Consider the following 23,059-nt stretch of genomic DNA (forward strand, 5'->3'; position numbering starts at 1 on the left):
TCGAAAAAAATGGATCATGGATTCCAGTAAAGAATGTGTTCTTCATCGCTACAATGTAGTTCAGGCTGGGACCAAATATTTGTCAAAAAGTGCTATATACGGCTTGGTGAGAAATATACAGGAGGAAAGCACAAGTACTGGAACCCAATGGGTGTGATTCCTGAACGAGTTTTGTGAACGCATGCTACCGCATCATTCACTGCAGGAGGGACAACTTCCAAGCAGTGCTGTCGGCGCTTTTCGCGAACTGTTTTATTTACCTACTTCAGTCAACCCGTAAACTGCTACAGTCACTGATGATAATATGCCCGGCTTTTGTGCACGGAACCAATATCCAAGAGAGGCTCTGTGAGACTCGCCATGATATCTGTGAACAAGGCCATTCCAAGCTTTATACAGTTACACTGACCACATTGAGGAAATTGTTGTGTTTATCTGTATTACAACGGAGGGGACATAATCAGCTGCATGAGGACTGCCCTCCTCCATTCACTTACCCTCTTAAACATAAGCGAATGTCTACGGAACAACCGGCCCTTGCCGTCCGTTCCTAATCAAAGGCACGGGCGACGACAAAACGCACGGAAATGACAGTGACATCCCAGCACCCACTAGATCACCGAAAGCATGTATACCGACGGTCTTCAAAAGTAGCCGCGTTCCTTGCTTATTCCTTGGGACCCCAGCACATAAGAAAAAGTCATACGTGGTGCGTGATCATATTGCTGGGCATGTCCGGGGTAAAGCATGCCGGTTCCGTAGCACACGCCAATTTGCAGGCAAGCCCCCGACCAGTATGAGCAACCATCAACGCACGTTTCAAGCGCTACACAACGCAACATCACACTGCCTGTAATCAGCATACCCCACGAGAGGCGTAGTTGGGACGGTGGGTTGTTTTTCATCTGTACAATTGTATTCCGGCCTAAAGCCAAACCTTTGTGGAATTCTAAAACTGGCCATCTTTCACAACAGGTATCTCTGCCTGAATAGCGAATTGAGACGACCTCTTTTGGAACTGTCAATGCACCCCTTTGTGGCCGTACCACAAAGACAACCTACACAATCGCCACTACTCGCCAATTACAAGAGCAACTTGGTTGATACAACGGCAACACAAGTTGCCAACTTCTTATCAGTAATCGGCGTACGATGAGAGGCAATGCAGTGCTTCCACACAACAGCATCTCATCTGACATCTGAGTCCCCTTTCTCATCAGTCCGTTCTCGCCTTTTTGCTAGACGAAGCTGCCGCGAAGATTGCGTTGATCAACCTGTTTTCTGGATCGTTGTGTCCATCATATTCACGGCTTCGCTTCTTGTGTTCTTCCATATGCTGTGCGGAGTCTCGCCCTCCGTTTCCTCTCAGTTCGCCCGGACTTGGGTCATCCCCATTTTCATGCGCTTGTCCCCCATCCTTTACTCCTCTTACCATCGTGTCCCGATTGACCGCAGACCCCCTGGCATTTTCATCAGGCTCCGGTCGCAATAACCGCCTCAAATCATGAGCCACATCCCCTGTCAAAACGTCTCCTAGAGATCCTTGTTTCCCAATGTCTGTGCTCTGACCATTGACAGCACCCGCCAGCAACGTCAGTGCACCGCAAATATCCTCAGGGGCAGCTTGGGAGTCTTCCTGAAGAGACGAGACAGAGCCGCTTCCAGCGGTGCCATTGGTTTTAGATAGCTGCTCGAGAAGAGAGGTAAGCATGTCTACGTCTCCTTGGGGTCTCTGCGTCGCCAATGCTGCCTCACCCAGACTCATTGCCGGTGCGGGAGCACCGTCCTCACACGACGGTGATCCACCAGACCGCATCCAAAGGTCGTACGCAAGCGCTCTTGCGTTTCTATCCACTGCGGGGTTTTCTACCCTGTTACCCGCTCCCCACTCAGTGTGCTGAAGCACCCGCAGCCTGTCGTCATCTTCTTGATCTTCTTTGGAGCTTCCCGAACGTGATCCCCGCTTGAGGCTATTCCCCGCGTCACTCTCCCCCGGGTAGGGGCAACCTTCCTCGTGGTCAGCCTCTTCGTCCGCCTCTCCGTCCTCATCACCACCCGAGACCCGAGGGCCGCCGGAACCATCGTTCCCCAGGAACATCATCATATTCTGTGAAACTGTTCCCGCGTTCCTTGCCAACCTCCTATCACTAACAAGCCGCCGACAACCATTTCCTCCTGATCCACCTTCCACCTCCTGTTTCCACTTGACAGCGAGGTCATACGCCTCCTGAAGACCGCCTAATCGACGTGTACTGAATACCTTGAAGCTCGCTCCACAACGCACTTCCCAGCACGCGCACTTTACATTATACTCGATACCCTCAACCCGGGGGAAGTCACGGGCTTGAGACGCATAGGTGCGGCGCCCCTGTTTGTGGGTGTAGGCCATCCGGTGTCGTCGGCCCCGACCTGCATTGGGGCCTGCAAAGACGGCGTACGCATCCTCTGGTCCTCTGGGTGCCGTTCCGCTTGACTGGCGTGAGAATACGTCGACCATTTGTCCCGATGCGCCCTGCGCATGACCACCTAACAGGAACGACAACTTCGTAGCAGGCGAAGACGGATGGCTTGGTACCGCACTGCTTTCTCGCCTCGTAGCTGAAGAAGCTGAGTTCATTGACGATCCGGCTTCAGACGACGGCGCTTGGAACGGTGACGTCGACGGCGAGGCTAGTCGAGGGTTTGTCGAATGCAGAGACATGGACGGGAGGGCAGACGCAGAGGTGCAACCCGACGACGCTCGGGAAAGGGGAGGCTCAGTCGAAAAGGAATTAACGGATGGCAGGTTTGTAGAGTGAAGCTGCGACAAGGATGATGAAAGATGTGTGGATGATGCGAGATGCCGATTTCCTACATTTGCAGCTAGGTCCCCACTTCTCACTGTTTGCGAAATGGCTGTACTTAATTCAGCTACACCAGAGAGAACACCGGGGTCCACCGTATTTCCGAAGATCGGCGAATTTCGAGAAACACTACTCATTTCGACATGGGGATTAATGAGAGAAAGCGAGGAAGCACTCCCGATAGAGGCTGCTGAACCGTGTGAGTTTCGCGGCGGTTGAAGGCGTTGTTGCGACGGCAGGAACTGCTCAGCCAACTGCTGGAAAAGTTGCAAATGCTCCGGCGAAACAGACGACAACGAGTCGGTTCTTGGGACCTTGTTAGAGGTTGGCACAGACATAGCAGATGCAAGATTAGGGAAGGCCTGCGACAACGCTGCTGAAAGAGACGCCAGCGACGGGACATTTGAACTGACGCCAGTTTCGCTCTTCGGGAGAGATGGCGCTACCAGAGGCGACGATTCTGAAAAGACAGAAAGAAACATTGCATTAAAACACTAGATCTGTCACTGCTCAAGTGTACACACATATACCCACGAACCACCTAACACACCATCTGCACTCATCCAACACGACGACTAGAATACGTCCAGATACACGACGGCCTCAGAATTCCCGTTGTAAAACGTATCAAGCAGATTGATCCAAAACATCAGTGATGAGAAATGCTACTCACGAGGGACGTTGAAACTTCCATGTCAGCATTCGCCTCGTGACGCGACCACGTTAATCACAACCATGCAGTTCGTGTGTCTGCAATACGGCATGAATCTACACAATAGTCACACGGATTAAACATTATGCAAGGTGTCGCGGACCCGCATCACAATCTGACATATTTCCCCCTTGATCTCTTTGCATCTTACCTGACAAAGAAAAGGAAGAGCTCGCCATGCCCGGAGATGTGCAAACGTTTCGGGCAGCATGCAGATCCACAGTTGTTGGACGAGTTGCATCGGCACCGCTCTTCTCATCAAGCGTCATTCGCTTCATTTCCTGTTCACTCTCTCCTGCCGCATCTTTGATGAGAGATGGCGACGACAGATCATGACTCGCTTCCACAGATGGCGATGACGGTCCTTGTGGAGCCCCGCCAGAAGAAGCATGAACAAATCCACCAGGCGTGCTATGTTGGGCCATTGCTCGTGACGGGTCCTCGCATGAAGACGCGGGAGAATATAGAGGAGACTCTGGACCCTGGGCAGCCAAAACGGGCAGCCGACCGCTCTCCCCTCCACTAATCAACCCAGCGGAAGGCACCATTGTTGAAGCCGCCCCATCTGGAGAGGACGGCGACAAAGCAGACGGGAGTGGCGGCGCCGTACTTGAGGCTCCTAAGACAGGAGAACCAGACAGCGACCGTAGCAGATCGACGCTCCTTTTTCGTCGATCCGATGGTGAGGGAGACAGCCCTCGGGACGCACTCTGTAACTGAGCAAGAATGTCTGCAGCCAGAGAGGTCGGCGATAGGGAAGATCGAACTGAATTACCTTCAGCGTTCGAACTGACTCCTACCCCGTTCAGGGCATTTGCTGTAGCATGGACGACAGCAGAAAGCAGTGCATCATTGGCCATCGCCGTAGTGCCGTTGGCGGTGCCAGCAGAGTCTGAACAAAAAAAACATGCCATAAGGCAAACAATGGCATTCAATAACCGTATATTGTAGAAGCTCGACAAGGGCATGCACCAATAAATAGCCTCGACATTACACATACATATGTCCGCTCAGCAATGCTTACGCTCATCCAGTAACTGTGCAAAATCGTGTCACAGGTGGAGTTCTCTCCTCCCTCGAGGGTCGTGTGATGTGGTGTAATCTTAATTTCAACTCACGTTTCTCACAGATACGAGGGCCGTTCCTCCACCGCTGTTCTTTTCAATGGCACAGCCCTGCTGTTGCGTGCGTCGCGGAAACACTTACTTCCGTTCTGACGCGAAGGCAGCCCATCTGTCGGAAACATGGTCGGGCTGACACTCCCTGGAGATGAACTCATAGTTTGTCTCCGTCCTGGGCCTCCGGTCACTTTCTGGTCCTCATTCCTCAAAGCAATTAGTTCATCGGTATCACGCGGGCCACCCGCTACCTGCGCGGATGCTGAGAATGCCGGAGAAGTCACATCTCCAGATCCATGGCTTACTACGCCTACACCGCTAGCATGGGCAGTAGCCGAGGTTGCCATGCCACCTTGTCGGCGAAGATCCGAAGCAGCCGAACTCTGGTGTCTGCCACTGCCTCCTGACACAATTATTGGGGCAGACCCCATCTGCCTCTGTCTCTCCTCAATCGCCTTTTGACGGGCCACTTCGAAGCCGAGAGCCTTTATATTGTAACATGTTTGACGGGAACGGCCTGTGGAAGCAAGCACAATTTCAAGGAAAAAGACACATCGTTCGATGGCGGTAAAGGACAAGAATCTACAAACACTTGCAATGGGTCAGCGTCACCGCACAGTCACCCTCCACCCCTTTCTACGCAGAGCAAGACACATGCACGCACTATGCTCCATATATATATATATATAAACACACACAATCTGAGCCACCCCGTACGACTCCATTGCTTCCAGCTTCTGTACCCTACACGAGGTGTACAAGCACTCCGGCAGGCAAAACTGATTCTGGCTTCTGGATCCCGTGACAACCACCGCAAGCGACCACCGGCCGCTCGCGCGGCAATGCTGATGGCCATCAGAACATATGTACAAAGCCTGTGACAGCCTCTCTGCTGTGTCTTTGCCTCGTCTCATCTTACCCGAGCTGTCAGTCCACTGGGCGACCCAGCAAGTGTTTTTCTTGCCGATGAACACTCCCTTCACCTTCTCGAGTGTTGCGGCCCGTCTTGCATACTCCAGTCGCTCTGCTTGTTCTTCCTTCTGACCTCCCGATCCTGACTCTCGACCAGTGCCGGATCCGCGACTTCCCACGCCACCCTCTCTCCCGTTCCCCGCAGCGGACCAAGCGTATGACTTTCCTCGTCCTTCGCCAGCGGCCATTTCTTTTGCCTCGTGGCGTCGAGATGAACAGTGACCAGATACACCAAGTTTCTGGTTCCCATTGAGGCCTGCGGCAGAGGGCGACGGGAAATGAGACTGACGTGATAAGGGTGAATGACGGGTGTGCGCTCGCGAGGAACCCAGCGCCTGGTCATTTGGGGACGGCAGCGCTGAAAGCGCCTGCAGCTCGTCATCGCCCACCGCAAGCGACAAGGATGCGTCATGGCGCCGCAGATGACCACCCTCTGTCTTCATACGTTTCGAAGAGGACTCCGAGTAGTGGGGTTTTCCTCGGCGCGACGCATTACCTCTCTCTGTTACTTCTGTTCCTAGTCGTTCCTCGTCTGTTGGCATTCCACTGCCAGAGCGCGCTGGAGACGCACCCGATCTCTCGAGCCCCCGTTGCTTCGAAGTCCCAAGAAGCGGAATCGGTTCTTGTTCATCGCCTTCCCGTCCGCCGCGCTGACTAGAAACTCCACGAAGCTTACTGGCGTATGCCAGAGACACACCATTGGCTTCCCAGGAAGAACCAAGGGATGGTGACATAGAAGTGGCGCCTTGTATGAGCTGGCGAAGAAGCTGTTTCTGGCTCCTCTCCATGGCACCGACTCGGTTGTCTCGACTAAGACCTCCAGCGTGCGCACCCTGAGACTGTCGCGACGGAGCCAGAAGTCGCTGCAGAGCCTTCAACGCAGCGTCCGTTCCTCCTGACCGAAGAACCTGAGCTAGTGTCGCACCAACATTATGTGCACTGAGACCCTGTCTCCGAAGCTGCTCCTCCAGAACCTGTTGTAACGCCTGCGTGTCTGACTCGCCTGTTGTGGAGGGCCACCCCTTCGCGCATATCGATGGATCCTCTAAGTCGGACGAATCTCCTCTATGGGTTCCTAGAGATTCAGCAGCATCAAAAGAGGACGAAGACTTTCCCCCGATACACACACTTCGCCCTTGGCGAAAGTGGAGCTCTTCCGAATTCAACAGCGAATGTTCGTCCCTCTCACTCTGCAGATGGTGACGCGTCATGGGATCGCGTGAATCCGTGTCTTCACGCCTCCTAGAGCCCTTGAAAAAAGAATCAGCACTATGGACATCGTCTGCCTCACTAAGGAAATCTGGTTTCTCTTGAGACCGGGAAGCCACACTGTCCTCCGGCGCATACGATCCCGACCCAAACACCTTTGGAAGCCTCGCATCATCAATCACTACGCGGCGGCCACCACTACCGCCCTCTCCTGTTTGTCCCAATCGTGACGCCTGCTGCAACACCCGGACAGATTCTGCGCGGTTTTCCTGACCTTCACCGGCTCCTGACAGGTGCGAAGACTCATTACCTTCGTCGTCTCTTCGGATCATGTCTTGAGCCTCAGAATCGGCGTTTTCCCTGGACGTGCGCAGCATCTCTTCTACACGTTTCTGTCGTGCCTCTGCTCGACGTTTTGTTACACTGTACAAACAGTCGAGATCATGAAGAGCATCCAACAAACGCTCCTTCCCCCACAGACGAGGCGGAACGGAGAAAAGTTCTTGGAGGATCACGCGATAGTTCTGCAGCGTCTGAGAATGAAGCGAACGAGCCTGGAGGAGCTGCTGGAGGTGAAACGCAAAGCCACCTTCTGGCTGGGAGGCCCACGATGGTGCCAACGATCGAAGCGCTCTTAGAGATGCAACAAGCGCACTCTTCTGGGCCCCCACTTCCATGTCAGCTGTACAAAGGAAGATCGAGGGGTCAAGAAGGGCTTTCGCCGGTGAAGCGGCGACAGGAGAATTAATGTCACTTGAAGCTGCCGCGTCACCCTTCTGGTCTGCTTTACCTCCACCTTCGCGGTCGTCTGACTCTTCCTGATCTCCAAATGTTCGACCTTTTCGGGTACCCGTCGAGTACCCAGCCTCTTTGCCTGTTCCGTCATCCACTCCTCCAATACACTCGACACGCGCCTGTTCTCCGCTACTCGTCGCAGTCGCCGCAGCGAGAGCAGATTGGCCGCGAGTGGAGATTCGACTCTGCCCCGCATGAGATCCGTTCTTCCGGAGATCATCGAAGCCATGCTGACCAGAAAATTCCCAGTTACTGCTTGATTTTTCAAATCCGAAAAATCCGCCAGGGAAGCCAGGTGAAGAACCATCGCCGTTTCCCATGCCATGTAGGCCTCCCCATCCGTAGGCGCCATGTTGGGTTGCATGCCCGGCAGCCCCCAATTTGTCTCTATCCATCGCGAATGGGTTTTTTGATGTAATCATCCCTGCACTTAGAGAAACAGACGAGCCACACAGTTGATCCAAAATGTGCCGGCATCCCGGCTGGCCTGTCCACATGAACGCATTTCGAACCAGCAGCCTGTTCGGCTCCTGCCGAAGGAGAAAAAGTTCTCGAACGAGGAACTGTTGCTGCAACGGAGACAGGGAAGAAGGCCGACCCCCACCGAGTGTCTGGAGGCACATGCGGAAAATGTGTGCGTAGGCCAGTTGCTCCACGAAACACCTCGAGGACCGCAGACAGTCTACATGCTCGAAAAAGAGTGCATGTAGCGCGGGTCCACACCGCGGGAGGACGCCCCCTTGAGACATCGGTGTGCTGGAGCAGACAGATAGAGATGAGGAAGACGCGAACGGCGACACAACACCCGGAACTCGATGTAGTGAAGACGGAAGCGGGGGATGACGAGTGGAAGACGTGAGAAGGGCAGGTGACGACGAGGCCGACAAAGCATTCTGGTTCTCTCCGGGGGACTCAGCTCCCACTCCTGAGCGGGTGAAGGGCGAGAACGAGTAGGCGTCGGGAGAAGCCACGGAAACTGAAGACGAAGGCGACGCGGCAGGCGTGTCAAGGCTGCATCGACCTCCAAGTCCAGCGTTCTTGTCTCCCGTGCCAGGGCAACGTGTGGCACCGGAAGATATGGATGCGCGTTCTTCCTCTTCGAACCCCTCTCTGGTTTGCTGGCCGGACAACAACCCATCCGCCACCCGACTTAGCCTGTCGCTGTCTCCCGCTCTTTCGATTTCTCCACTCATTGCTTTCTTCTGAGCTGCAACAGCCTCTGCCGTCTTGGCAAAACCGCTTTCTGACATCCCGATCAGGCCGGTGTTCGCAGTTGACTCGACAGTTTCGTCTATCCCCGTCGGGCTCGGCGGGACTCCGGAAAGACGCTTCACCTCTACGTCTGGACCGACCGGCGACTCGGATCGCGAATCCTCAATGGATGGTACCCCGCACACAGGGATGCCGGTGACTATGGAGACGCCACAATGGCTGTCTACGAAACAGCCTGATGCAGTAGGTGTGCAAGCAGGGGTAATCGCAGAGACAGTCGTACTAACAGTTGTCGTCGCTTTCGCACGGAGGGCTGACTTTTTCTGACTGTCCGGGCACTCATCGCGGATGTCTAGGTTTTGCTTTCCGTCCACGCGAAACGCGCACACATTGCTGCCAATCGACACCCGGACTCCAGGGATCTTCTTCTCCTTTTCATCTCTCTCCTGCTCGACTGGTGAGGCCTCGTCTACAACGGAGCTAACATCCTCTTTGAGTTCGTCCTTTTTGAAGACCACCTTTTCCAGTGTCGCACTGTCGCCGCCACACAAGCCGGGCGGAGTCGAGTCTCCTCGCGAAACGGCTTCACGGAAGAATTCGCCGGTTCCCACAGGTGACGCAACGGTTTCGCTTGACGATGGAGACACCTCAGCAGCAAGCGCGTGGGGGCACAAAGGCTCCAGTCCCGGCGGCCGCAGAGCTTTCAAACCTGGGGAGGCGGACGCGGAGGCCGGAGAACACAGAGAGGCCTCGCCTGCACAGGCGATGTCGCGGATTGACCTCTGCCCCTCCAGGGATGATCCCCTCGACTGCACAACAGTGTCATCTATCGCACTAGAAGAGAAGGAATGACACACCGACGCTGGGGGCGACGGGGAGGACGGCGAGAGGGGCCTGGGCGTTGTTACGGAACATGACGAGGAAGATGGTAACGAACACGGGAAGGACGCCGGGAAATGATATGCGCAACATGGGCTGAAACGAAGGCTCGGCCCCTTACTCGACGCAGGATGACAGCAGCAACACGCATCGTGTAGTTCTTCCAAGAGATTCAGGAGCGTGGAGCGAATTTCTAGAAAGAGAGACAGCGAGTCTTCTGGAAGAAAGCACCGGCACGATGAAGCCCATGTGGCTGCACCCACTCCAGCGCCCTGCACACAGACGCGAAAGGGAGAAAAGAAGGGCGGCATTCACATCTAGAGAGGCTGTAAGGGATACGGTTCGAGCAGCAGTCTGAAGAGTGGGACAACATGACACGATCAGACAAGGACTGGTCGAACATACTCTAGCAAAGTCTCGTTCGATTTCCTGCCACCGAAAAGCATGACCCACACCTCGCAACATTCATGGAACAACTCACACCTGGGTGTACACGGAGGCACAACATAGAAAGGTAGTCAAGTCTTCATGCAGTCACAAAATTTACTCATGCTTATCCTACTCAGTTACCTTTCCTTTAGAGAGCAACCGGCTGAAAACGGAAAACCCGATGCGTTAAGCTTCTTGACAGTGCCTCATGAAACCGACACGCTGGGAACCGTCTACATGAACGAAGTGCATTGTCGCTCGTCCCCTCAACGATGCCTTCTGTCTGACGCTCAGGGATGCTTACTCCACACACTGCCCCTGGCGAAATATCAGTGATCGGCGGGTGCTGTGGAGATGGTGAGACACCGCAACCAGGTGCGGGCCCAAGGAGGAGACGTGCACCGCAGGCGTTTCCGGCGCTCCTCGGCGTAAGAATGTCCGGATGCGGCGGGGCCAAAGGAGAGGCTAGTAGGAGTTCTCCTTCGTGACAGAACGGTGACGCCTTTTTCCTCTGGAAGAGAGGCATACTCACGCATCGCTCCTCGCTGTCGTCCACTTCACTCTTCTTGCCCGTCTCTCTTGCGTTGTCAGAGACACCATCTACGCCGACACCAGCGGTGGCATCGATGGCGCAAACGCGATTTTGCGGCTCTTCTCCACTTTCTTCCTCGTTTATGTTTCCGAGCGCACACATCAATGCGTGACTCTCCCGTCGTTCCTCATCCTTTTCATCTTGTGCATTCGCCAGAGCACCCCTGGAACCAGTGGCAAACGTGGGAGCAAATGCCGACGAGGGGCATGAAGTCGGTCCAGAAACCGTATGATGGGAGCCGAAGAAGAAGGGACGAGCTCGGGGAGACCGTGAGGCACTAAAGACAAGCTGGCGAGCAAACCGTGAACAGCAGGCGATCGGAGACGAGGTAGGTGTAGATGGGGAACAATCCATTGTTTGCCCAATGGGATAGAGAGGCAACGACACATCATCGAGCCTCAAAACAGCTGAACTCTCTCGAGGCGACGAGTCATCATCGCCATGCTGCACCACCATCCGCGTTGTGCGAGGCCCGTCTGTGGTGCCCAGATCTTCGATGATGGTATGCCGCTGCGCGTTTTTCTCTGTAACCCGTGTGACAACCTGGTCTTTGTCATCGCATCGAGTGGCCAATATCTCTCTATCCTTCAGCTCCGACGCCACGCCAGACGCAGACGCACCGTTCTCCACACCATTTTTCCGGATGCTGACCGAGGAGTCTGACTCATCGTCTAGGTCTGCTCTCCAGCGGGTCATTCGCGCCACATCCTCGGCACTGCCGACGGCACACGAATTTACTCCCATAATGTCGAGTTCGACGGAGAGCGAGAGCATACGAATGACAGCATCCTCAGGAAGCTGCTGCGCGTCCGTGGTCGCTTTGGCTTTCTCACCCCGGTCTTCGCCTTCTCGACTCTCTCTGTGTCCTGGTGCTAACAGTGCAGCCACGTCCTCTGCACCCGCCGCCTTCATTGCCCAGTCACACTGGTGTTCCCCGTCCGCCTCCATCTCTACGTCTCCAGCAGTTCGTTCTCCTCCATCACTGGATTTTGCTACAACTGCGTTCAAAATGCCCTCTCGTGCATCGGAGTCAGCACCGCCGACACGAAACAAATGCGGGAGACGAGCCGCGCCCTTGTTTTTGCCTCTTCTTCTCCCGGCGCCATTGAGCCGGCCCACTCCGGGGCCCACCCGTCCCTCATCATCGCCGCCTCTCGAGTGGGAAGGAGCAAGCACTGGTTCAGCTTCCATGTCGCCTTGCTCCCTCATTTCCTGCTGTCTAAGGAGGCGGAGTCCCGGCGCGCGACATTCTTCTTGTTCGCGCAAAGCAGCTTGAAGACGGGTGTGAAAGTCGGGTTGCAGAAGTGTTCTCCCAGATACCTCGCGGTCACCTTCCAACCCCGAAACGACCTCATCCTCCATGGAGCTGTCGCCTGTCTCTTTGTCCAGTTGCGTCCCGTACTCTTTCTCGCTTTTCCTCTCTTCACTGCTTCCTGGTTCGCTCGCCCCCAGCTTTAGCTCAGAGCGCCCACCTGTTGTGAGGCTCATAGAGGGGACACGAGAGAAGAGGGGCGAGTCGTTCCGGGTAAACAGCGGGGAACGCATGCACAGTGCATCGGTCGCTCGGAGGAGCTGTGCTCTGCATTTGCGGCTTGAAGCGAGAGAGGAATCGAGTGACGTCGATCGCGACAGACGCTGAGAGGGAGGAAACGCGTCAGCCGTCAAAACGCGTGGTCTCCCACTGCCACACTGGGCTTCAAGCGGCTCGCCGTTCCCGTCGTCCATTTCCAGTCTGCCTTCTTGCTTCGTCGTCAGCAGCGGCGGGCACTGCTTGGCCCCCTGTTCTCCTTCGCCGGCACCGAATCCAGCTGAGTCTACCTCGTTGCGACTTCCATGCCTGCCGTCTGCCAAGAAAGACGAAAAGAGAGGCGACACCAGATCAGATCCTGGTCTTGTCACTCCCCGTCTCTGAACAAACGCGGAGGAGAGCGAGGTAGTAAGTTTCGCAGGCCACCTTGAAAGGCTGTCCCGGTCCCCGTTGTTCCCCGGCCCAGTTAGGCCCTCCAGCTTGGCGTCATCTCGCTCAGCCCCTCCGGATCTCTGCGACGGCGAAGAAACGTCCATTACGCTCGCGGGAAGGAAGTCGATGTATTCATCGTACTCGGTTAGACACCGTCGCAAGTGAGGACTGACAACTGTCACACCTTCTGTCGAGTCATTTCGGATATTCTGTCGCGAAACGACACACGACGAAACGTCTCGATCTGACGGTGCAGCGCACGATGGATGGGAAGTAGAAGATGCGTCTTCCAGCGAGGGAGACAGCTGATCAGGAACCAGTTGGAGGCGCAGCGCATGTCGCTCGCGGTGGGCGGGAGACGTTTCTTGCATCTTTATTGCTTTAGAGCACCGACCGGCTCGACACGCCAGGAGACCGAAGGGGGCAGAAAACTGAGTGACAGAACTTCTGCAGACGTTAGATACAGTTCCTCTGCAGATGACGCAACCTTCGCTTCAGCGTGTTCGCGGAAAAAGAGACACTAGGCGGAAGTGTTGCTCCGGTAGTTTTACGGGACCTCCGAGGATTTTCCTCCGAGCAGATGATCGACAGAAGAGAGGAAGGGGTCGGCAGTCTATGGCGTTGCTCCCATATGAAAGTGCAGAGCAGCAAAACGGGCCCGATTACACACAGCGCCCATTCAAGGTAATGTAGGCAACGCGAGCGATTTGGCTCCGTTCTTCGTCCCTTGCCGTCGCCGAGTGGGATGTGGCGCGATCCTTACAACTCGACCGCTGTGGTGCCTGCGAAGGGGTTACCAGAAAGCATGCACCAAGCAAAAAGTGCCAAAGACCTCTATTCGCTGTATTAATTCCGATAGGACAAGACGAATCTAAGTACGGCAGAAAGACCCGGTGGCCGTGACTTTTTGGTTGAACAACGAGGTTGACGGGTCACTTCCCTTCAACGGCATGGAGAGTGGGGCATACGGAATCTCGAACGCAGAGTTCGCGAAGTAGTCTTCACAGGGGCAGTCACGTACTGCACTTCTTGCACGCATTTGCTGTCCTACGGAGAGGCAGAACAGCGGCATCCCAGAAGGATCTCAGAGTGTTTTCGCGTCCCAGCTCGAGTGTCGCGTGCGCTCGCCGCGGCTTATGGCGCCGACGGGGAACGCGAGAAACACGCAGGCTCTCACTATGTTGAAAAGGCATTTGACTGTCACCAATTTATGTGAAAGCGGCTGGACAAAAACAGACAGCATAACATTTGCACCCGCACACCCAGCGCTCCTCGAGGTATTGTCCCTCACTGTTCCAGCGGCGTGAAGACCCGAGCCATCAGTCCAACCAGAGAAAACGGCGGGGGCCGCGGAGGAACTGTTTCTGGGGAATTTGAGAGTTCTTTCCGAGCGCGGCAAAACTCTCCAGTTCCTGGGAAGCGAAGAAGTATGCCTCCAGAAACGTTTTCCCACTTTCCAATTGAGCAGGTCGCGACATCCGTGTTACGTTTTTTCGGATCGCGGACACACTCACCACAGAGTGACACAACAGCCAGATCGCGGCGGTCACCCGTCTCCTGTCTCTGCTTCCTCAGGGTGGGCAGCAAAAACGGAATGCACACGGTGGTGCTGCCGGGCCGCAGGGGAAAAACAGGAGAAAAAAACGCAAGATGAAAACAACAGACACAGACTGTAGAGTCTCCTCTTCTGATTCATTTGACTCACCTCGGTCGCCCTCGCTTCCCCGCCACCGCGTTTTCCCTCCACTCGATGACAACAGTGCGCGGGTGGCGCTTCCTCCACCAACGAAGGGTGCGCTTCTTCCGTGTCAACAGCGCAGATGTCTCGCCTCCTTTTCCACTCGGAAACTCGGCGTTTGTCAAAAACCGGGCGACTTTTCCTTCTGCACCATAGCTTCTTCTAGGTATGAACGGGGAGACAAAAAAGTGCAGACTCCGTCAAATACATGCTCTCGGTGTGTCCATGGAATTGCAGCGAATTTGAACCGCGCAACATCCGATTTTGAGGACTACGCGCTCCCGCGACCGGGGGGGGGGAGGGGGGAGTAACGAGAGCGGTGGTCAGAGTCGTCCTGGACGATGAAGACAGGGTGAAGAGGCCTCAGTCTCACAACAGGAGGTGGATTAAAGCTGAAAAGCAAACACAAGAAACACAAGATAACCGAGAAAACAGTGCTTCGGGTTGATATTGGCCCCCCCCCCACTGGTGCAGGTTCCTAATCGGTTGGAGGGAGGGCACACAGCTCGGCCGCGGTGCCCGCGCGGAGACAGCAGCTGAAGTCGTCAAACGCCGGCTTGACTTCTCCCCATCCATTCCTGTGCGCCAATGGGACTTTTTACAGGAAGGAGCTACTGCCTGTCGGACATCGACGCGCCCTCACAGAATGCAGTACCTTGACGTACGAGTCATAACGCACGAAGGTTTGCTTTGGAAACAGTAGTCTCGGGTATTTCCGTGATCACACGTAAAAGAAAACGATAACACACCCTTAGTTACCGTAGATATCCCAATGAACATATGCAAAACCCATCACAAAGAGCCTTGGCGCCGAACACATTCCCGTCTGGAGGCAGAGCACGTGGGGTAAACTCAAGCCGCATCGAACGGCTGCCTTCGGCCTGCCGTTGTCATCTTTGCATGAAGGGAAACAGCACAAGCATATGCTCCGTTGTACGACATGTGTGCCAGTAAGGAACGAGTGGGCGAGAGAATACCGTAGAGTCATAGTTCCTGTACGATGCAATACAGACCACTGAAAGACTATAAAAATAGCCACACCAACGGATCAGGAGCCGTCCTTAACGTCATTTGACATAAAATCTCACCAGGAGTGGGCAGACAATAGGAACAACCACCACTATACACCAGCGCAGGCGGCAACCATCAGGGCGCGGCGTGCGGTAGCAAGTGATTTGTCTCGCAAGAAGGAAGCCGGGCACACGGGCATACATAGAGTGTTTCGATGTAGAGGGTCGTGCTTCCTTTGCCTGTGACGCACACGCACAGATAACATCGGCGCGCTCTGTCGCAGACACGCTCACGACGGTCACAAGAAGAATACCAGTGCAAAGACTACATGGATCAAGAAAACAAGCGAGAGAAGACACAATGTCCAAAAATCCAACTGTAGCCGCCACTCCCTGGGAACAAAGGGAGACAGTAGGGCGAAGGGAGACTCCGCCTCTCAGTCGCGTGCCCGTCACGGGACGGAAGACGGCGAGCAAGCGACCCGCGGGGTTCTGTTGCCCGATACATAAAAACAACGAATGGCCCCGAAGTCGGCCTCGCAACGAAGCAGACGGCAACACGGATGTACCGCCACAAACAAGTAAAAGGATAAAAGGTTTGAAAAAGGGTGACACCCTGCGCAGGAAACGGCGGTTCAGACGACAAGCACGCGCGCTCGACGGATGCTAGGCGATACTGTCGCGGAAAGTCTCCTGGTCATGCTCGCACCGACACACCCCAGCACCAGACGAACAGCAGACAGAAAGGGTTTACGTCGTTGACCCCCCTGCATTCCACTGTCCCTCCCCTCCTCGCAAGCCGTCCAAATGTGCACCATGTGTTCACCCTCCTCTTCCACCACGCGCGCGCCGGTCGTAGCGAACCAACCCTCTCGACCACCCAGTGAGCGAAGGAATAGCTCCACGTACTGCGGAAGAAAACGGTTGACTCCAGTTAGATCAAATTGTGAATAATGACGACGTAGGGTGGCGTGAAAACGCAAGAGCGCCCGCGAAGGTGGACGGACACGCACCCGACAAAGGATCAAGTGGCAGCGGCGCACACAGCCGGATTGTGGTAACAGAGAGAATGACGCAGTGGCGGATTCGCGCGGCGGTGAACACTGACGGGGCTATGAGGGGAAGGCGGTACGAAACTGGTCTCAGAAATCGAGAGAAACTGAGAATGTGTCAAGGCAAACATCCGGAAGTGTGGGACGAAAAACCATGGATGGAAACGCTGCACACGCGCTCAGAAAACAATAAAGTTAACGCAGCTCAGAAAGCGACAGCTACACCACTCTCACCTAGGGACTGCGAAATCAGTCGGTCGTTGATTCGCCCCCCATTCCGCTTCAGCAGATTCCACACACCGTGTCCTCGCCTTTTCAGATGACATTTCAGTGTGTAACACGTTTCGGTTTCTCCCTCTTCCGGAAAAAGGTAGTTCAGCTGAAGCAGAATGCCGAGACACAAGAAACTGGTCACGTTGACAGACGGTGAAGACCGGCCACCTCGACCAAGAAGAGCAGGTTCCTGGCGGTCGACTGTCCAACCCTCCAAACCCCCCACCCTCTCGCACACATGGCTGCTGTGAACAGCCCATGTTGCGCGACTCGCCACCACCCTGTGTCGCTCTCCGATTGCAGCCTGGGATAATGCGGAGGTCAATCCACACTTCGCACAGACACGACGCGATGACGAACAGCGAATTTCCATTTGACCATTGACACAGTGCGAACGAAGGTCTTTCGCGGAGAAATCTGTTTCAGCCGCCGCATCTCTGAAGGAGCACACTCTACTATCGAAGCTCTCGGCCATTTACTTCGCGTTTTTTGTGGAGCGCAAGTACACTGTCATTGGGATTCTGGCCCGTGGTAGCTCACTGCAACACGATACACATTGAAACGCCAACATGCATATCAGCGACAATGGAAGACTCGCGGTGGAGGCTGACGAGTGTGAGGGGATAAGGAGAGAAATACGCCACCTTACGATTGCTGCCGGGATGTTATTTGTTATTTCGATGCGAGGAAAACTTTTTTGGAACATAAGTGTACGACACAGTTCCGCATGAGGTCTTCCTCCGTGAGACCTCGTGAGCGAACAGTTCCAAAAGACACTTGCCTGCTGGCGAGGCACAAGTAAAACAGGGGGGCAGGGCGACAGCTGCTGTTTGCAAAGGGAGAATGATGCAAGGCCAGAGCTCAGGGTAAGTCCGAAACATCTGTGACGGACTGTCGTACCCGGAAGGAGAGCGCTTGTACTGCCCGTGCTGTCGCAGAAAGTAGTGCGCTGGGAGGCGAGCTGTAGGCAGGCACGTTCTCGGGTCGTCGTGGAGTACGAAGGATGAAGTGGGGTCGACCGCGATTTCACGTGATAGAACTATCCAAAGCCACACATGGTCCCGCGGTTCTCGCACATCCACTCGGCGTGTTTTCTTCAATGACAAGAACTCAAAACAGTTTAGACGTCCAAGACTCCAGGTGCATCATCGTCTCCCTGGTGGAACAGGTGAGCGTTAGCGGCGAGTGTTGTATCTTGCCTGTAGGGCGTTTTCCATCTTGGCGTGAATAATCACCTGCGTGATCAAGTGTCACTTTTTCCATGGTGTACCCGGATGGAACCTGTAAACGTATTACCGCAGGATGCGCAGAGTATCCTTGTTGCCTTTATCTCCCTGGCGTACTGCAAGGGTTCTCCGTTGAAAGGCAGCGACCGACACAGTCGCCTCTACCACTTCCGCTCGTTGCAAATGTGGTCACGATGGATCCAAAAGACACCCGTTCCTTTCGAGAAGGGAAACTGGTACGCCTTTAGAGAGGAATGAGTTCACCTCTGCGTCACAAAAGGTAAGCTTAGGCCTGTCGGTAAATGCTTTTTCCGTGAACGTCCCACCATACAACCGAAATGGTCCCACTGAGTACCTGCTTATGTGGCAGTCCTGCCGCTTTCTCCGGAGCACCCCACACAACAACAGGTTCTCAGCGTCACTCAATTCAGACGACCGATATTTTCATCTACGTCTTCAAAAGGTAATGTATGTCCGACACCCATGTCTGCCTGCCTAGTGTGATCACTGGCACCGGAGTCTTCTCTGGTGTAGGCTTTCATTCCCCGTTTGGTTTTGAGGTTGACTGCTGCCCCCCAGTTATATCCCAGGTCATCGTTGAGTTAAGGAGCGGTAGCGAGACTGTCACACAGTAAGAAGCAGGTGTTAGTGTGCTACTGTCGGTCAGTTCCTGTTATCTAGCCACTAAACATAATAGCACCACATCATCACGGCGAGACTCCGCATGAACTACCAGAGACATGTCTCCATTCACCATGTCTAGTTTCGGGTGCACTATCAGAAAGGCTCAACGCAGGGAACTTCAACGAAGTGTTCAAAATAACAGCAAGGAACAGTTTCAAAATTGAGGTTCAGCTTTGCGGTGGTCGAGGAGTACGCTATAACATTGATCGCATCCTCTGCTGTCTCACCACGCAAAGGTCTTGCCACTTCGCGAACGCTCCTCGAATACTGCGGCGTTCTTCGTTGTCGAAATCGGAGAACCGACAGTGAATCTAAAGTACGTATGGCATGCGCAGATTACTACTGCACACGCAGTCCGAATAGTCTTTTGATCTCGGAGACTCGACTGCCATGGGTCTCCTCGTCAGTGATACTCCCTCCCGAAATATTCCCGAAAGCGACTATCTCGTCTGTGCTAGACGGGGAATTCTTGTTCAGATTATCACATGCGTCCGGGGAGAAACGCGTAACAGGAGCTAAGGCTGAAAATGCACGCCTCGCGCACACAAATGGTACAAGCAGTGCCAGACACGAGGCCTGTCTATTACTCGATTAGTTCAATTATAACCTCGAACTTATCCATCTGAAACACCACAAGACACTCTCGCGCCCATAAGGTATGTAGCTAAGAGAGTACCAAATATATGCAAGCCACTGAATTATCAGACAGAGAATCACAAGCGGTGCAACCGGAAAAAATATCGCGCAAAACAGAGTCCCGACTATGCTGCCAGCGAAGACACCGGAACTCCAGAGCCGGGATTTCTCAGTCATGCCTTCCAGCTGCCTCCTAAAACCGACCAGGAAGGCCGTACCTAAGAGACCAACACAATTCCCCAATGTATACGCGACGGCAAACTTGGTGCTCTTGCCTCGTACTAAATCTTGAAAGGAGCCTGAGATAGATAAAAAGAGAAATACCAGCCTACACACTGTGAACTTCTTCCGTAGGTAGAAGCGACGCCGACGGCCGCGAAGAACTCTAATCGCGACAGTCAATACCTTTCTTGACAAATTTCTTTTATGCACAAAATTGCTAACTACGTGACTCCCCGTGAGCATCCTTCCTGCTATCCAGGGCTCGCGCCTCCAAACGCATCGCGTTCGTACGTGCGCCATCTCATGTACTTCCATATTTTGACATTCTCGTCACAAACATACACGCCGGCTTGACACGTTGCCTGATGAACCCACACGAGGCGGTGGTCACTACAGTTGAATGCACTCATTTTGGTCTCTCAGGCTTCTCATCATCAGCCACAGCATTAATTAATGCTCCACAGTTACTAACAACGGGGCGAAGGAGCACGTTGCCACATGCCAACCTTTCGCGTCTTCCCCATTCTGAACGATGCCTTGATGCCACTTTCACTACCGTGCCCTACATGCCATATCAGATATTCGTAGAGTCGCCTGACAACCATATCATTGATTTGCCAGGAGAAGCAATTGACCGACCATTCTTTTTAACTACAACGTATGAATCCAATAACGAGGCAACGGCACAACGGGACGGCCGACAAGAGAGGGAGTCGAAAAGAGGATAGGTACAACGCATAGAGGGAATACTGAACACACAGTCCCGGGCACATAGAAAAACTGGCATCTACCAGAGGAGACGCGACAACTGAGAAGGAAGAACAAGAGATAAATGCGTCAACAGCAATTCAAATATAGAACTAAGTGACTGACCGAGTATGCATCCTGTTGGGTGGGAAAATGTTAGTGTGTGCCTTTGCAGAGTAACAGAAGAAAGGAAATTTCAAGAGTTCCCCAGTATGCTCGACTCTTCTTTTTTCCCTACCTAGAGCAAGAGACGAGATAACGAGACCGCCTGCAAAGCACGTGAGCCATCCGAGGAGACGTTCGGTCAGGGTTAATGGCGGGAAGCAGCAGCACCCTTCTTCTTCAAGATCGTCATACAGTTCACCACTTGACATCCCCAACGAATCGGAAGTCTCCCCTCTGAGCCTTTCGGAAACAGTCCTCGGAAAAGCCAGCAGTCGTCCTCCCATATCCCGAGAGGAACTGGATGTTCTCTGAGGGAGCTGCCATTTATCGTGGTACGCTGGATGTCTTTGGGGACTTGCAGCTCTCCTATCGTCATGCGACACCGGCATGTGATATGAAGGAGCATACGTATGATTTCCCAGTTGTCGGTCATCGATGGATGTCACGTGCCCGGTCGCCCCTCCGGCTCCTTCTGGTGTGCTTCCACCGAAGCCATGAGGACGACCTTGTGATGAGGACACAGACGAAACCAGAAGGGGAGCAGAGCTTATTCCAGACATTGTGGCCCTTCAGTTTGCCGGCATTCGATTCGTATCGGAGGAGATGTGCTCCAAATGCGAAGAAAAAAACATTCTCACTTAGCTTGCAATTGACGCAAACCGTCGTGAGGAATTGTATTCCCTCCGCCTGATAACCCGACCCCACCCTGAAACCGACGACTCCGATATTTGGGCTTTTGTCACTCAAAAGAAACAATGGTGGGGCACCTTCCTTCACAGTCTTCCAGCTTTGTCCCCGGTTGGGGACAAGCGGGAATGGATACCGCACACCACGCCGGACAGGGAAGTTGCACAGAGTCACTTTCGAACAGAATCCAGGAAACAAAATCTCCCCTGGGATGACACGCAATCTAGTCTTGAGAAATGTCGATACAATTGTTGCTTCTGTGGATTATACCGCAGCACACAACGCACAGAAAACGTGGCCACGAGAGACAGTGACGCTACCACTCGGTAAAGTCGCAGGGAACCGGGAAAATCTATCGATTTCTGCGTAGAAAAGAACAAGAAAAGACGAACGATGACGGCCTCAGCAGATTGAAGATGCAAATCAACTCAAGATGCTGAGAATAGAAGTACATTCTGACTGAAGTGAGCGACCGATTCACCAAAGACAAGGACAAAACAGTGAAATGGTATGCGACACCGAGTTCCGACGACACACGAAAAACGCCTCGCGGGGGCATGCCCACTTAGGGTTGTTGAACTGGGAGAAGAATGGAGAAGTACAGAACGAGTGCGATCGATGAAAAGCGGAAGTCTACGTGACTTCCATCCTCTGTTGTTTTGATAGCCGCCCTTGCCGTTACTGTAGAGAGAGATTCGAATAGAAACAGCAGCCTCGTCAGCTATGGCTTGCGCGCAACACCGTTGCCTGCTTGTCTCGCAGTAGGATGGTCCGTTTATGTGAAGACAACAAGACAGACAAGCACCGCACGGGCGACAGCAATAGTCGGTACAAAGTTGAAGCACGGTGGTTGATGAAGAACCAGTGGCAGAACAAATCTTTTTGTTGGTTACGCTGACTTCAGTCCGGATGGGACAGACGACAGCACTACATAGGGTCACAAGAAAAATGAAAACGTACGCAACAATACACAAGAGTGGCGGTACACTGGCCAGATAATAAGGACAAGTGGAAGAAGGTATGGAAAAACTAATAAGGCCTCCACTGAAGACTCAGTGAGAGACAAGATCTGTGTTTTCGTTAAGAGGTCATCCTACAAGTGCACGAATCCAACGCGTTTGAGAAAGCAGCACCGTACAGAAGTCCTGAAAACTGTTGCGGCAGCATGGGGCTAACATTCAATTGTGGCTGCTGTACAGAGCAGACGCAACAGAGATCACGGCAAAGTTCGGTAGCCCGGCATCCGCAAAAAAGTCGGGCGACAATAAACAGGGTAGCCAGTTGCTGGTGCAAGTCGAATGACAACCGAAAAGAAGATAACGTGTCAAACAAACAGCCAGTTGTGTACTGAAACACAATTCCATCGTAACGGTATACAGATAGAGGCACCGTACCGGTAGATATGAACAGAGCTGATGGTTGGCGGAGGTATGTAGGAGTCGTTGACTTTCGAGGAACTGTCACGAAAGCGATTTTCTGTATGCCTCGAGCGACGTGTTCTCTTAACGCTACATAGAATTTCCTGGAAGTGTCATCCTGGGTCGCCTTCCGTACACTTCGCTGGAATCAGGTTCGGGCACTTGCAGGGGATCAGCATCAGAGAGTAGGCAAGTCTAGTCGATTAGAGGTTAGCAGAGTCATGGTTGGTCGAACGGATGAATCAAACAATGCGTCGGTATCGACAGTTTTCTTCGTGTTCGGAGTTCGAAAAGCGTTTCATGAGAGTGTGCACCTCAAGGAAACTCCTGTCAAACATCGACAATCTAGCGGAACCTGAGATTACTAGAGAGACTGACACAGTGCCAGACGGTTCTACCGAATTTTCAAGTTGGACTATGAAAATGGTAGTCGACATGAGACAGAGTTATTCGCCGCCCTTCCCACTCGAATTACCGGCC

At 53.7% G+C, this 23,059-nt stretch overlaps 3 protein-coding genes across 3 annotated transcripts; all 3 read right to left on the minus strand.

The window, feature by feature from the left end:
• Nucleotides 1–64: 64 nt before the first annotated feature.
• AP2VIIA4 (AP2 domain transcription factor AP2VIIa-4) lies at nt 65–14,409 on the minus strand. Its single transcript, XM_018779266.1, has 5 exons — nt 10,474–14,409; nt 5,593–10,012; nt 4,762–5,190; nt 3,707–4,447; nt 65–3,303 (listed from the first exon to the last, which is right to left on the minus strand). Exons 1-5 carry the CDS (start codon nt 13,090–13,092, stop codon nt 1,217–1,219), a joined length of 10,296 nt encoding a protein of 3,431 aa, XP_018637342.1. The 5' UTR covers nt 13,093–14,409; the 3' UTR covers nt 65–1,216.
• A 1,170-nt stretch (nt 14,410–15,579) lies between these two features.
• TGME49_203705 (hypothetical protein) lies at nt 15,580–17,054 on the minus strand (the record flags this gene model as incomplete). Its single annotated transcript, XM_018779265.1, has 2 exons — nt 15,580–15,709; nt 16,756–17,054. The coding sequence occupies 2 exons, from the start codon at nt 17,052–17,054 to the stop codon at nt 15,580–15,582; spliced, it is 429 nt and encodes a 142-aa protein (XP_018637343.1).
• Nucleotides 17,055–19,195: 2,141 nt separating this feature from the next.
• TGME49_203700 (SFT2 family protein) lies at nt 19,196–21,868 on the minus strand. The gene is made up of 2 exons (XM_002367611.2): nt 20,548–21,868; nt 19,196–19,639 (listed from the first exon to the last, which is right to left on the minus strand). Exons 1-2 carry the CDS (start codon nt 21,032–21,034, stop codon nt 19,305–19,307), a joined length of 822 nt encoding a protein of 273 aa, XP_002367652.1. The 5' UTR covers nt 21,035–21,868; the 3' UTR covers nt 19,196–19,304.
• Between the last annotated feature and the right edge of the window lie 1,191 nt (nt 21,869–23,059).

This window comes from Toxoplasma gondii, chromosome VIIa, assembly GCF_000006565.2.
Source record: "Toxoplasma gondii ME49 chromosome VIIa, whole genome shotgun sequence".
Classification (NCBI taxonomy): Eukaryota; Apicomplexa; class Conoidasida; order Eucoccidiorida; family Sarcocystidae; genus Toxoplasma; species Toxoplasma gondii.